The 14,968-nt window shown below is 37.0% G+C and overlaps 2 protein-coding genes across 2 annotated transcripts in view; one reads left to right on the top strand and one right to left on the bottom strand.

Moving 5' to 3' along the window:
- Aven (apoptosis and caspase activation inhibitor) overlaps nt 1-14,968 on the bottom strand; it is a 152,750-nt gene that overhangs the window by 116,301 nt on the left and 21,481 nt on the right. The window contains exon 2 of the mRNA XM_078049894.1: nt 3,574-3,751. Within this exon, the coding sequence (XP_077906020.1) occupies nt 3,574-3,751 (178 nt within the window). The remainder of the gene's footprint in view (nt 1-3,573; nt 3,752-14,968) is intronic.
- Chrm5 (cholinergic receptor muscarinic 5) overlaps nt 1-14,968 on the top strand; it is a 79,339-nt gene that overhangs the window by 27,983 nt on the left and 36,388 nt on the right. The gene's annotated exons all lie outside the window — the stretch shown is intronic.

Below are 14,968 nucleotides of genomic sequence, written 5' to 3' on the forward strand. Positions count from 1 at the left end.
ATCAATCACAGCAACAACTGTCTCCTGGCTTCTCGTAGGTTAGGCTTATGGAAGCCTTAGAAGGAGATTGGAAAAAAAAAAAAAAAGGGTGCCACTCTGACCCTAATCTCAGGGGGGTGGTCTTGGCTGGTTTGTGTCTCCTGACCAAAGATGATATTAATCTTCTCAAGGTAAACCCGATATGAATCTCTCCTTCAAAGTTCCGGTAACATCTCTGCTGCTACCTGCCCTCCTGACACTGTACTACCCACATCTTTATAGAAGGAATTTTACCTGAGGAACCATCTAATTATAGTAAGCATGCCACTTATTTCTTACAGATATTTTAACATATGCAACACCAAATACCTCCTATAGTTTACCCATCTCAGTTAATGGTAACTCCCTTCTTCTGGCTGTTTGGACTAAAAACCTGGCATTATCCTTACAAGTGTTTTTTGTTTTTTTTCCCTTCATATCCCACTTCCACAAGTCCTTTCTGCTCATCCCTCAACACAGATACAGAACTCGACCATATTTCACCATATTTCAACTATATTTCACTGTTACCATCCTGGCCCTACCTGCTACCATTGCTTGCCTACATTATTGCAATAACCTAACTGGTCTACCTGCTCCACCTGCTCCCCAACCCCTTGCCTGTCTTTAGTTCATTCCACTATGACAGAGTAATCCTGTTAAAATACGAGCTGGCTATATCCCTCTCTCCAAACCTCCAATGTTTCTCATCTCACTTGTTGTCAAAGCCACCATCTACAAGTCTCCACATGATCTGCCCACATGATGTCCTTCTGATCCCTTTGCCTCCTTGCTCACTTTGTTTCTGTATGCTGGCCTTCTTTGCTATTCCTATACTCCCATCTCAATATCTTGGAACTTCGCTATATTTGTTTGGAACTCTCCTTCAGCAAATATCCTTAATGCTTCTTCCCTCAACTTCCTCAAGTCTTTATTCAACTATCATCTTCTTAGTAAGACCTTCCCTAGCCACTCCTTATAGAATGATAAGAGTCCCTCCCCACTGTATTTCTATCCTAAGCAATTACTATTGAACATTGTAGATACTTCCCTTTTCCTTATTGTGTGTCTCCATCCACAAGATAGGTGATTTTGTCTGTTCTGTTCACTGCTATATCCCTAGCCTCAGAGACAATACCATGAAACAGTGGACACTTAAATATTTGTTAAATAGGCCACAATTAGGTATCATGCAATTATTTGGTTGCAATTTAAAAGTTTACGGTTCTACATGTTGGTAGGGATGGGGACCACTAGGAATTCTAGTTCATCTCTATTTTGGAGAAGAGTTTGATAATATCTGAAAAAGTTTATGATATGTGCACCTAAGAAACCAGCAGTATTTTTATGAGTTGTATCTTTATTTACACAAGTAATATAGTATATTAAAAATCAGAATCATTCTAAGGAATGTGGTTAGCCTATCTAGAGGATACTTAATATTTTATGATCAGAGAATGAACTCTACCTCTCAAAAGAGAATCAATATAGTTGTACTGAAACACATACAAAGAGCATGGCAGTTATTAAGATTATGCTATGGTGAGAAGAAATCAATAAATCAGCAGAAGAAGAAATATAAGTGCATAGCAAAAAATATGACAATTTCGGGGCTAGGGTTATTGCTCAGCGGTTAGAGTACTCACCTCGCACCTGCAAGGCCCTGGGTTTGATGCTCAGTTCCACATTTAATAAAATAAAGTTACTGTGTCCAACTACAACTACAAAATATAATTTTTTTTTAAAAAAATGACAATTTCAATCTCCTAAGAAAATAACCACAAATAAACAAGCCATTTGAGAAAAAATCAAGAGACAAGAAAAATAGACTTAAACCATGTGCCAAATTTTAAGTTACATCAATAAAATGCTAAAATAACCAACCAAAATCATTAACTAAAGGGCATGCCTACTGGGTTAGACAAGAATGTTTAACTGCATTCAAACATTTACAAAGTATCTCTTGTTGCCAGATATTCTCCAACTATGATTGCATTAAATTGATTTAATTGGTTGCATTAAATCCACATACAGTGCATGATTTCATTGCATTACTTTAATTTTCTCCTCCTGGATCTTTTGGCCAAATGGTTTATAAAAACTGAAACTAATCAGCCACATTTTATGTCTATTCCCTTTCTACCACCTTGAATTAAGGAGCTTATAAACCCATAATTGACCAAAATTCAGGTAATAAGAGCAAAGTACTCATTTGGTGAAATTCCTTAGGGTTACCAGTACTTGAACAGTCAATGAGTTGAATGCCATCTGAAAATCTATTCCTTTGTGCATCACCTATCAATGACACCAGAATCAATCTTACAGTTTTGACTCACAATTTAATATTCTATCAATTCTTTTCCTACTCAGAAGTTCATTCCTTTAATCTTGGTAAAGGATGCATCAAATTACTATTCTTGGTCTGGCAATGGTATTCAAAAACAACATACAAAAAAAAGGAAGAACTCAACCGCAGCACAGAGTTGTGGGGAAGAAAGAATTCAAAACAAACTGAAATATTTCCATTTCATTTCTCTCCCCACATTTGCAACCTTTAAATATTTTAACCTGGAAATAGATTTCTATTGCAGTATTCACATGTTGTTGGAACAAAATAATTCAGAGATATCTTGTACACTTTACCCAATTCTACCTATGCTAACATTTTGCAAAACTACAGTATAATATCACAACCAGGATAGACACACAAGAACATTGATATGATTTGCCAATCTTATTCAGATTGCCCCAGTATTATTCATACTCATTTGTGTATATTTGTGTGCAAGTTCTACACAAACCTATAAAAATGATAAAATTGTGTATCTGCCAACCCAATCAAGATACTAAACCCACTCCATCACAAGGGTCCCTCATATTACCCTTTTATAGCCAATTCACCTTTACCCTCAGCATGGGACAACCACTAATCTCTCCTCAATTTATCCTTGAAATTGTCTTGTCATATCCTAGTAGGGAGTAGCAACTCCCAACCCTCCTCCACTATTTCCTATTACTATTCTTCAGTCTCACAGATAAGAGCCAATCTTTGATAACAGCTAATCATGGAAGGGATGGATTGATATTATTGATAGAGAAGATGATCCAACACAAAAATGAAGGTTCTGGTGTTCAGGGGCTCTACTATATACATATCCACTTAATATGCATACTTCAGGCTACAAAAGAGAAAAAAAAAACATATATCCTAGAAACTGTAAGTACTGATTTTTCTAAAATCAAAGAGAAAACTTATTTTTCCTGAGACACCAAATTTAGCCATAGAAAGGGTCAGCATTTTCCACTTACATAAAGTATTTCATCCATCTCAGAGATTTTAGTCATTCTACATCAGTACATGTAAACCCTGACTTCCACTTACACATCATTTTCCCCCTTGCAAACTATTAGAAACACTCCTTTACTTGAATTTAAAATCCAAAGAAAGAAGGATGAACTACTAGTTATAAAAAAGCAACAACAAAAAAATTTAAAAAGCAACAACAAAAAAATGCCTGTGCAACTACTATAGGACTAGTCAAGTGTAATTCATACCTGCAGAGCTCAAGAGGACACTAAAATCTGTCCCCCTCTGTGATTCTCCACTTTCATTATTGTCTTCTTTTTCAGTATCTTGATATCGATCCCAGTTAGAGATGATCTTTCTTCTAGAATAATTTCCCTGTTCGTAGTTTTCTTCTCTAGAGGTTTCTGTATCACTGTCATCTTCAACCTGCAATCATTAGAGACAAATTAATGAACAGGGGAAAGCTTGACCTCAGTAGTATTTTAAAAAAATAATTTTTTAAAAAATACACAGGTATCACAATAAAGAGTAAATGTATAAACCAAATTGTCAGAGGATATTAAATAACATTTTCAACAAACCCCATTATATTCAGGGTAAACTTTTTAGTAAGTATTGAAAAGGAAATATGGCAAGTTATTGAGTGAACATTTGTGTAACTGGTCCCTCTAAAACCTATCCCTATGTCATATCTCAACAGCTATTTAATCTAGTTGAAATAATCAAGGCTGTAAGAGTCTTCAATTGAAAGGACTTTAGTATAGAAATTAATTCTTTCAATTTACAAATTTTACAAACATGTCATAAATATGTTTTATAAACTTTAAATGGAAACCCTGCTCAGATAAATTCTAGAGAAGTTTCCAGTCTTGAGAATCTGGTTAAGAGAACATGTTTTTTTAAAAAAAAAAAAAAAATGCAGATGAGAAATCCTCGAATAGAAAGGGCCCAGTTTCATTGACAAATAAATTGCAAGGGAAAAAACAGTGGGGGAGAGGATGGAAATCTATAGATTAAAAGTTTCATGGGCTCGAGATGTAGAGCTCAGTGGTAGAGGTTTATTGGCATATACAAGTTCTGGGTTCCATCCCAGCACTGCAAACAAAAGGATTAGGGTGCAATGTACACAAGCAGTTGTGACATCAGGAACTCATCTGTAGTCTGACTCAAGCAATCTAACCAGAGACAACTGGGGCAATGTGAACAATGACTTGATAAAATTACTAGTATATACTTAATGTAATTGATTATCATTTGTTTGGTGTTAAACTATGGATGAAAAGATATGGCACTTGGAATCTGCTTCAAAATTGTGGGTAGGAAGAATAGCAAGTAGAAATGAAAACTCCACATGATTGATCATTGCCAAACGAGGATAATGGACACATGGAAATTCATTATACTATTGTTGTACGTACTTTTTTTTTTTTTTAAAGAGAGAGAGAGGGAGAGCATTTTAATATTTATTTTTTAGTTTTCGGCAGACACAACATCTTTGTTTGTATGTGGTGCTGAGGATCGAACCCGGGCCGCACGTATGCCAGGCGAGCGCGCTACCGCTTGAGCCACATCCCCAACCCTGTTGTATATACTTTTGTGTGTTTGAAATTTTCCATAACACAATTTTTTAAAAAGAAGTGCACATGAAACCTAAAGGCACAATTCAAATAAGTTTCCCAAAGATTGTAAAATCCTTATTAAGTTAAAAAAAACTTGAGAAATATTAAAGCAACCCATCTATACAGAACAGGTTAGCGTAAGCTTGAGGTTTCATGTTGTTTTTAAACACAGAAATAAGTCATGTTCATTTAATTATGAGAGGAAGAGAAGCAAAACTAAAAAGCCTTGCATTCCCAACACCCAAAGCACCAAAAACCTTAGGGCACATATTTCCAGATCTTTTTCTCTTATATTTAGATAAACTTTTTGGTCACCAGATTTTATTAGAAATCTATATTCTCCACCTCTCCATGTCAATAAATTTCATTTCATATAACATCCAGACTATTTTCAACCCCCCCCCAAATTCTTTACAGCTTGTTTTTCCAGCCAAGTAACTCAATTCACAATTATGCATTATATCTGATTGCTCATCCCCAAGGCTCTTTGAATCTAGCACAATCCCCATTTCTATGACATTGATTCACTGACAGGCCAGATACAGTGTGGAAAAAAATCTCCTGTTCAACTACTACTTTATGGTGTTATTGACAAGACTTTTTAAAATCTCCATTATTACCTATAAACTAATCTTTAAAAATCTAAAGCTCAATAGAGTCTAGTTAAATACTTTTAGGCTAAAACACATCATAAATGATGTTCTGAACCTTCTGCCATATTACATCAGATGACATAATAGCTACACCAACCTAAGTAACACAGATTGCCCAAAGGGTTTGGGTAATAAAGTCTGACCCATACACTGCACAGATCTATCTTCTTTCTTGCATCTATGAAATTCTGTATGGTGTCATTTTGGTCCTTTAAATGTCTAGTTACCCATTAAGCATTCACCCAACAAATTTAACACTAGTCAATAGTTCCCCCCTGACTCAAATTTCATAAGCTTTCATGAAACTATGGATTAATTGGCCTTTCAAGAACACTTTCAGCCCTTAAGTATTATCAGCCTCCTGTCCAAACAAGAAAATGGCAATCTATATCATCATCTAGGGACTGCAAAGATAGTATAAAACCTAAAGGTTTCCTGCCATTTCTGAAAATTCTGAGAACCAGAAGATGCTCGTGGAATAAAAATATATGATTAAATGGTATCTGCTGTATAAATTTCAAGTACCAGGAACGTTAGGCGGGGGGGGGGGGGGGGGACAGCTTTATTACTGATGAGAATTTAGGGGATAGAACTAGAACTGAAAATATTGATAGGGCTTAATCTGAGAAAATCCAATATTCTTTTGTTGTCCCACTGGGTAAATAAAGCTCAGGGAGGCTTCTCCGGTTAGTCCAAAACCTCTAAACAAAACTATGACACATGGCAAAAATGGACACCTGGGCAAAATAATTATCTTGATCTGAAAGCAAATTATGATCTGAAACACCCTAGGAACCACTGCTGCAGTGAAACAAGCACTAAAATGGAAGGCAGGAGACCTAGATAGGATTAATGGCCCTACCATTACCATCATTTAATACTTACTAAGTGTTTATAATAGCCTGGACCTCATGCAGATGAATGACTCACTAATCCCCAAATTAGAAGAATCCCTAAACAAGGATCTCATTACCCCCACCCAAATGCAAACACAGAGTTGTCATTAGGTCTCCATCAAAGAGATTACTAATAAGTAATAAAACAGAATTTAGAAGATAGTTATAAGTTAGAGAAAGGTACACCATAGAATTTCCCAGAGATTTCATTATGCAAAGATCTAGAACAAAATTAAAATATGCCAAGCCTCAAAATGGAGGGAAAGGACAGAGAAAATGAGAAAATACTGATGAAAGTAATGTGAAAACTAAATATGAAAGGCATTGCTTTTATGTTAACATCATTTTGAAATGAGTATGGTAATTTTCACTTTAACATTTCATACCTGGGCACGGGTCACTGGTTGCAGTGTTCATAAAGTAACAGGAAGCCAAGTAGGTTAACAAGGGAAAAATCTATTATATGGTCAAATTACTGTTGAGCTATTATCTTGTCCAATGGCACCAGAAAAAAAAAAATCCATTTAGAACAAATTGAGATTCTCAACCAGAAAGGATAATTTAATGTTTTGCAGTTCTTCTAATAGGCAAGGGTCAATTTGACTTCAAACTTCAACTACCTTACAGAATAGAGGTGGAAAAAATTATTCCATAGATGACTAGGCAGAGATGACAATAATGTAAAACTCAAAGAAGGAAAGCCAGGACAAGAACACAGAATCTGGCATCTGTGTATACTCATATATAGGTGATCAGTCTCTGAGCCTACAAACCAAACAAAAGGCTATTCTAAAATTCTACTGAAGAAAGCACTACATTATCATAAAGAACTACAGCCTATATTCAATCATCTAAGTCAATGAGATTCAAACCCATTAAATTCACAAAGATCTTAAAATGTAACCATAATCAATAATTATAACCTTCTTTATCAAACTACTTACCAGCATAGCTAGTCGAGTATAAATTTTTTGTCTTACCACTTCTTTTGGCCAGGTGTAGTGTGGTACACCTGTAATCCCAGCAACTTGGGAGGTTGTCAGGGGATCAAGAGTTCAAGGCCAGCCTAAGAGACTTGGCAAGGCCCTAAAAACTTAGTGAGACCCTGTCTCAAATTTAAAAAAAAAAAAAAAAATGGATTGGGAAAGTAGCTCAGTGGTAAAGTGCCCCTGGGTTTAATCCCAAGTACCAAAAAAAAAAAAAAAGTCTTATCACTTCCTAAGTCATTTTAGGTAATGTCATTAAAAAAAAAAAATCAACAGATAGTCAAAAAAAGAAAGATAAGACTAGATAATCAATTTTCCAATAATAGTGAATGACATAATAACTATTTCATTCGTAGGAGAGTCAACAACCCTCTACACACAAACACTGTACAGCAGAACATAACTCAGCCAAGGTCTCTTTTAAAAAGGCTTGCTTTTTCCCCCATTGTCCAATGCTATGTTCTTCATTTCTATCTGAGACCTACCCAGAATCACCTTTGATGTCCATATTTCTGTCAACAATCTCTTCAAGGCAATTTAGGCTTCTTATATCATGTATTTCAGAATTCTTCCAGCCACTACCCATTTATACAATTCCAAAATCACTTCCACATTTTTTGGTATAGGTTACATCAGCACCCCACTTCCCAATACCAAAATCTATATTCGTTTCCTAGGGCTTTCTTAACAAAATATCACAAACTAGGTAGTTTAAAACAAATTTTTTCTCATGTTCTGAAGGCTTGAAGTCTGAAATCCAGGTGTTTGCAGAGTTGGTTCCTTCTAGAAGGAACCTGCTCCATGACTCTCTGCTAACTTCTGGAGACTGCCAGCAATCCCAGGCCTCTGTTGGTTTACAGACCCATCACTCCAATCTCTACTATTTTCACATGGAATTTTCTCTTCTGTGTGCATGTGCACACCTTGTTCTCGTCTTATGAGGACACCAGTCATGATGGACTAGCGTTCATCTTAGTCCAGTAGGACCTCATCTTATCTTGATTTTATCTGCAAAGAACCTACTTCCAAATAAAACTACATTCACAGAATCTGGGAATTAGGAATTCACTGTATCACAGTTTTCATGGAAAAATTCAACACACAACAGGAGTAAAAATATTTTGAAACATAATGGCTAAAAATTTCCCAAAGTTGATGAAAAATCTTAATGTACATAACCAACAAACTCCCAAGTAGTATAAACACAGTGAGATCTATAGATACAGAATAAAAATTCTGCAAACCAAGAAGAAAATTTATTAGGAGGAGAAAAAAAAAAGAAAAAAAGAAGTATTAGGAGAAAATGATCATCACAAAGCAACCCAAAAAAGACTGATGGCTGACTTCTTATCAGAAACAATAGAGGCCAAAAGGCAATGCTGTGACATATTCAAAGTGCTGACAGAAAACTGTTAACCAAGAATCCTAAATCAAGCTATCTTGCAAAATGAAGGCAAAACAAAGGCATTCCCAGATAAAAACTAAAAAGATTAGTTGTAACAGACCCACTTTACGAAATATACTAACCTAAAATCACAAGGCTGAAAACAACTTATTCTAAACAGCAACTCGGATCCAAATGGAGAAAATAAAAAGTGCCAGAAAAGGTGATAAATAACCATCAAAGACAATATAAATTCATATTTTTTCCCTCTCCTCCCTTAACAGATTTTAAAAGCAATTGTCAAACAGTCTACGTGCGACTATATTGCTGGGCCAACATCATACAGAAATCTCTTTGCCAGTAACAGTACAAAACCATATTAGACTAAGGAAATGACTCCAGAAGGGAGCTCAAATAGGAGTGAGGAGAACTAGACATAGGATATAATCTGATAAAACAAATGGCTAAAGTAACAAAAAATAAATATATGCTCCTCTCCTTCTTTAAAAAGAAAAATCATAAAATAGTAATTAAAACAATGGTTTTGTAACATAGGTGTAGAAAGTATAATAGAAATGGTGAAAGGGAACAGAGTAACAGCTACATAGTGTGATATTTCTATATATCACAGGAATTAAGTTAGTATAAATCTGAAGATTTCAATAATTTTATATATATTATATATATATAATATATATATACGGTAAGCTTACAGAAATTACTCAAGAGGGGGAAATCATTAACTGAATTAAAATGTTACATAAAAAATATTTGTTTAGGGGACTGGGGTTGTGGCTCAGCGGTAGAGTGCTCATCTAGCAAGGTGCTGGGTTCCAGCCTTAGCACCACATAAAATTAAATAAGTAAAATAAAGGTTTAAAAATATATATTTGTTTAATATAAAAAGGCAGTAAAGGATTAATCAAGAAATAAAGTATCCATGAGAATTAGAGAAAACAAAAATAAAATGGAAGCTGTGTATGGTGGCCCATGCCTGTTATCCCAGAGGCTCAGGAGGCTGAGGCAGGAGGATGGAGAGTTCAAAGTCAGCTTCAGCAACTTAGCAAATCCCTAAGCAATTAGCAAGATCCCATCTCTAAGGATGTGGCTTAGTGGTTAAGCACCCCTGGGTTCAATCCCCAGTACCATAAAAAAAAAAAAAAAAAATTCAACAATATCAATAACATTAAATGTACCAAAATAATAGAATATTCAACAATATTAATAACATTAAATGTGAATAAACAATTCAAACTAAAAGGCCAAAACTGGCAGAATGGATTAAACAACATTTGATGATATGCTCTCCACAAGAGACATTTTAGAGTCAAAAATAAAAATATAAGTAAAATAAAAGGATGCAAAGTTATTCTATGCAAACAGTAACCAAAAGAGCAGGAGTGACTATAAAATGTCAGACAACATAGACTTAAAGACATACACTGTTATAAAAGACATTATATAAAAATAAAAGGGTCAGAACAATATAACAATTATGAACATATAAATATGTTAACAGATCCCTGCAATATGTGAAGCAAAAACTGACAGTTAAAGGGAAAATGGATAATTCAACAGTAACAGCTGGAGATTGCAAACACCCACCCCCCCCAATCTTTCAATAATGAATACACAAAAGGAACCACAAGTACAAAAGAATCAACAAAAAAATTCACTCACTGAAGCTGCTGTCCCGTTTAACTTACAATATTTTCCATTAATTTTCCATTACAATCTGTTTAGGTTAACTGGCCAGCCTATGAACACCACATTTAGGCAGCATGATGCATTAAATATCTTACTTTTTCTTTCAAAAAGGCAAATCTGGCCGGGCGTAGTGGTGCATGCCTGTAATCCCAGCTGCTTGGGAGGCTGAGAGAGGAGGATTGAGAGTGTCAAACCAGCCTCAGCAACAGCTAGGCACTAAGCAACTCAGTGAGATCCTGTCTCTAAGATACAAAATGTAGTTGGAGATGTGGCTCAGTTGAGTTCAAACCCCAGTACTCAAAAAAAATTTAAAAAGGCAAGTCTGCCAAAAGAATATTTAAAGATGATCTTTATCACCAAGAGTCCTCAGATAAGCCAAAAGAATATGGGAAATCACTGAGACATAACAGACAAGAGATCTCATGAAAGGTTTTTTCAACTCAAGAATCTCGCTTCTGGAGGTCCCCGTTTACTTCTTCTGAAGCAAAGGGCCTCATCAAGCCCAATAAGGCTTCAACATTCAACAACCTTTTAAGTTCCTTACAAAATGTAAATTACATCATAGAAGGGAACATATAGGAAAGAAACTAGAACACAATTAAGGAAACCCTCCAACAGAAAGTCACCAAAACTTAGTATCAGGGATTAAATACTGACATCAAACACATTAAACCAAAAATGCTACAATGTGAACTGGAAAATTATATTTATCCTATTTTAAATTTTTAAATATTATTAAGCTTTAAAATGCACCCTCATTGACCAATAACCTAATTGCTACCTCTTAAGGTCATTCCTCAGTCCCCACCCAGGTACTGGGCACTGAACCCAGGTTTCAGTGAGTTAGGTCTCACCACAAAGCACTCCGCCACTGAGTTACACCCCCAGCCCATTCATTTTACTTTTGCAATAGGATCTCACTAAATTTCCAAGGCTGGCCTCAAACTTGATATCCTCCTGCCTCAGGCTCAAGAGTAGTCGGGATTACAGGCCTGCACCACCACAACCAACCTAAGGTGATTTTTATCATTTAGACCCTAAGCAGAAACTTATTATATTTAATAGTGAAAAAAAATTGTCAGTGGGCACAGTGCCTGCCTCTAATTTTAGGTACTTGGGAGGCAAAGGCATAAGTTCACATTTGATTATTCAAATACCACAGTCTTGCTGGGTACAAATCAAGAGCCACTCAAGCAGGAACAAACTTTATTTCCAAACTCCACCAGCACACTCCCCAGGAACTCTCGCGAACGCCACCCATCCTCCAGGAACACACCACACACCAACCAGAACTCCCTCCTCTGGCACTTCCCCAACCAATGCAAACTCTCCAGGAATCCCCGAGAGACCTCCAAAGTAGCAGGAGAACTCCAAAGTAGCAGCGAGGGGGAGAGTAAAGGTCTAATATACAATTGAATCAATCCAGCATCATCTTAATGGCTCGCCTCTCAACCAATACTATTGGCAAAATGCCAGGGGCCATTCCAACTCGACTGTGGCTCTCAGCATTCAAACTCAACTGTTTCTCTAGCAAGACAATTATATGCAGCTGCCCTTCCATGCCATCAATATATGGAAAAGAATGGGAAAAACTGCAGAGAAACTGGGAACCCAACCCATAAAGCAGCTGTTCAGTGCCTCTTCTCACAGCCTTTCATTCCATCCAGTTCTTCCTCCAAGGTCATGTATGTGTCAATTCAATTCAGAAAATGGACCAAAAATGGGCAGCACAGAAACGTAATTACAACCTGCTGGCAGCCCACACTAGGGCTAGACTAACTAGGGATAGACTATGGGATTTCTTGAGAATTCTGTGCTTTAATGACTGAAGGGTATTTTGGAAATTAGACTGGCCTGATAAGTTATTTCAAACTATATTTTGTGGAACTCATTTATGGAGTACTTGTAGAAAAGAGAGGAAAATGATAAGAGAATAAGTTTCATTGTATCTACTTTATAACAAGAAAAAAAATCTGTTCAAAGGATTGAAAACTATAAAATTAAACCATCTTATAAGTCCCAACTCCCAGGTAAAATTCAATGAAGCAGATTAACATCAACAACCTTTCTAGTAGAGAAAGCACTGAACAAATGTATATGAAAACAATTTGCTCCGTGGTGTGGCTATGACCAAAGAGAAAAAGATAGTTTTGCTTTGTTGATTTGATCAGAGCACAAAACATCCCTCACCCAACCCAGAGCCAAAGGCACTGACTTTTCCCTCTGGGTGAGCCCCGTTTCAGGTGCACCCACCCCTGTGTCCCACCCTTCCTAGAATTTCACTGCATGTGCTTAATGCTGGAAATGCTGGATTTCCTCCTGCTTCTGTTTCAGGTTTTCATCTTATCCACTAGCACAAGCCTGGTTTCCTTGGAAACGCAGGTTTTAATGTCATCACCTTCCACTTCGGAGAAAAGTCACAGACTATTAAACAGCTGTTGTTTATCTGGACAACTTTAAGACATTCCCAAAACCCTCAAGTCAGAGGGGAAAAAATGATAAATTACTCATCTAGGAAGAGCCTAGGTCATCCTGGTCCAGCCTCTGCCCTCAAGCAAGAACATGTAGAAATCACAGTGTAGCAGCTTATGCTATGCCTGGGCTCCATGACTGTCTTATTCTTTACCCAAACTAACTGTATTTTCCAGCTGTTATTGTCGGTTTGGTTTTTTTGTTTGTTTGTTTTTGTTGTTTTTTAAAAAAATAATTATCATTGCTGGTTTAAAGTTTCTTTAAAAAAAAAAAAAGGGTGTAGAGAATTTATCAGCAATTAACAAAAATTCAGCCTACTAAGAATTTGACCAGTGTTTCCTCTCTACCACAAATTTTAAAACTAAAAGCCGGTCACCTTGATAAATTCCTTTTGAAGAAATGCATCTTGAAAAGGAACTAAGTGGATTTTATCTTACCATTTGTCTATCTTGCAATACACCCAAAGGGTTGCTTTTGTTCCTGGCACTATTATGGCCATTTATTCAACAAGTATTTTATAAGTAGTTACTAAGTGCTGGGCAGACATAGGCCCTGGAAAGAGAGACAAAAAAGACACAATCCCCAGGCTTAAGAACTCACATACGGGCTGGGGATGTGGCTCAAGCGGGTAGCGCGCTCACCTGGCATGCGTGGGGCCCCGTTCGATCCTCAGCACCACATACAAACAAAGATGTTATATCCGCCGAGAACTAAAAAATAAATATCAAAAAAATTCTCTCTCTCTCTTAAAAAAAAAAAAGAACTCACATACTGTGGAAAAGTGGAGAAGTGAACATAAATAGTGTAATCTGTGCTGCTTATTATGTGATATTCAGGTTATAGGTGGAAAAAGCACCACCAACAAAGATGGGTAGATGGGGTTGTCTTCAGGACCCTAGAGCCAGGGAGAAGCAGGAAGAGGAAGGCATCTGAGCACGAGGGACCTGTGGATGCATGTGCCCGTGGGCAAGAAAGGATTTATCTCCAGCCTTGGCCACATGGCCTCAGGCTAATAAAGAAAACAGCTACAGCTCCTGCCAGAAGGCAGACTGGAGGGAATCCTCATTTTCTAGGCCCAGACCTCTGACCAAGGGATGAGAGCTGTTCAAAATGAAACCCAGGAAGGTCAACAACAGGAAAATCTGAAAATATAAAAACATTTTTGAGGATGTGGGGATGGTAGCATTAGCGAAATGATTTTTCAGTCTGCCCAAATTTCCCCCTTAAAAACATACCGAGTAAAGAGGATAGCAAAATGTAAAATCTAGGGAAAACATTCACAGAAAGCTAGCAACAAATTTTTCCATAAAGTCTCAAATATGAGTGGGTAGAAACAAATCACCAAAAGTCACAGGCTGTGAAAGTGAGGTTGCAACACACATAATAGGAAGCCAAGGTGGGCAGCAGTGGGGCAGCAGATTGAGCTTCCCAAGGTAAACGTGAGGTACTCACTGAAAGCTCAGTGGGCCCATCAGAGAGCAGCAGCGGAGTATGTCAGGTCTAACTCCAACAGCCATAATACAAGGAGGGGCTAAGCCTGGGCCCTGTGAACTCTGAAAACTAATGCGCCAAACCCTACCCTCGGGAGAATCCACACTGAACAGAATAAAGATAAAGGAAAAGGAAGGGCAAGATACAGATGGGACCAGTGTCCAGTGGGATATAGCCCTTATTTTCATACACCTCAGAACAGAAGCTGTTCCAGAGCATGACATCTAAAGAGCTGCCCTAACAAAGTTGCCCTTCTAAGAGTTGGAAAAACTGATTTCAGATGAAGATGAAAACAGCATTTTTATAATGAATTCTACAAAGCATCAAAAATGTTTTTTCTAGGGGCTGTGGTTGTAGCTCAGCAGTAGAGCACTTGCCTCACATGAACAAGGCCCTCAGCATCATGTAAAACTAAAGGTACTGTGTCCATCTACA

Source organism: Ictidomys tridecemlineatus, chromosome 5, assembly GCF_052094955.1.
Source record: "Ictidomys tridecemlineatus isolate mIctTri1 chromosome 5, mIctTri1.hap1, whole genome shotgun sequence".
NCBI lineage: Eukaryota > Metazoa > Chordata > Mammalia > Rodentia > Sciuridae > Ictidomys > Ictidomys tridecemlineatus.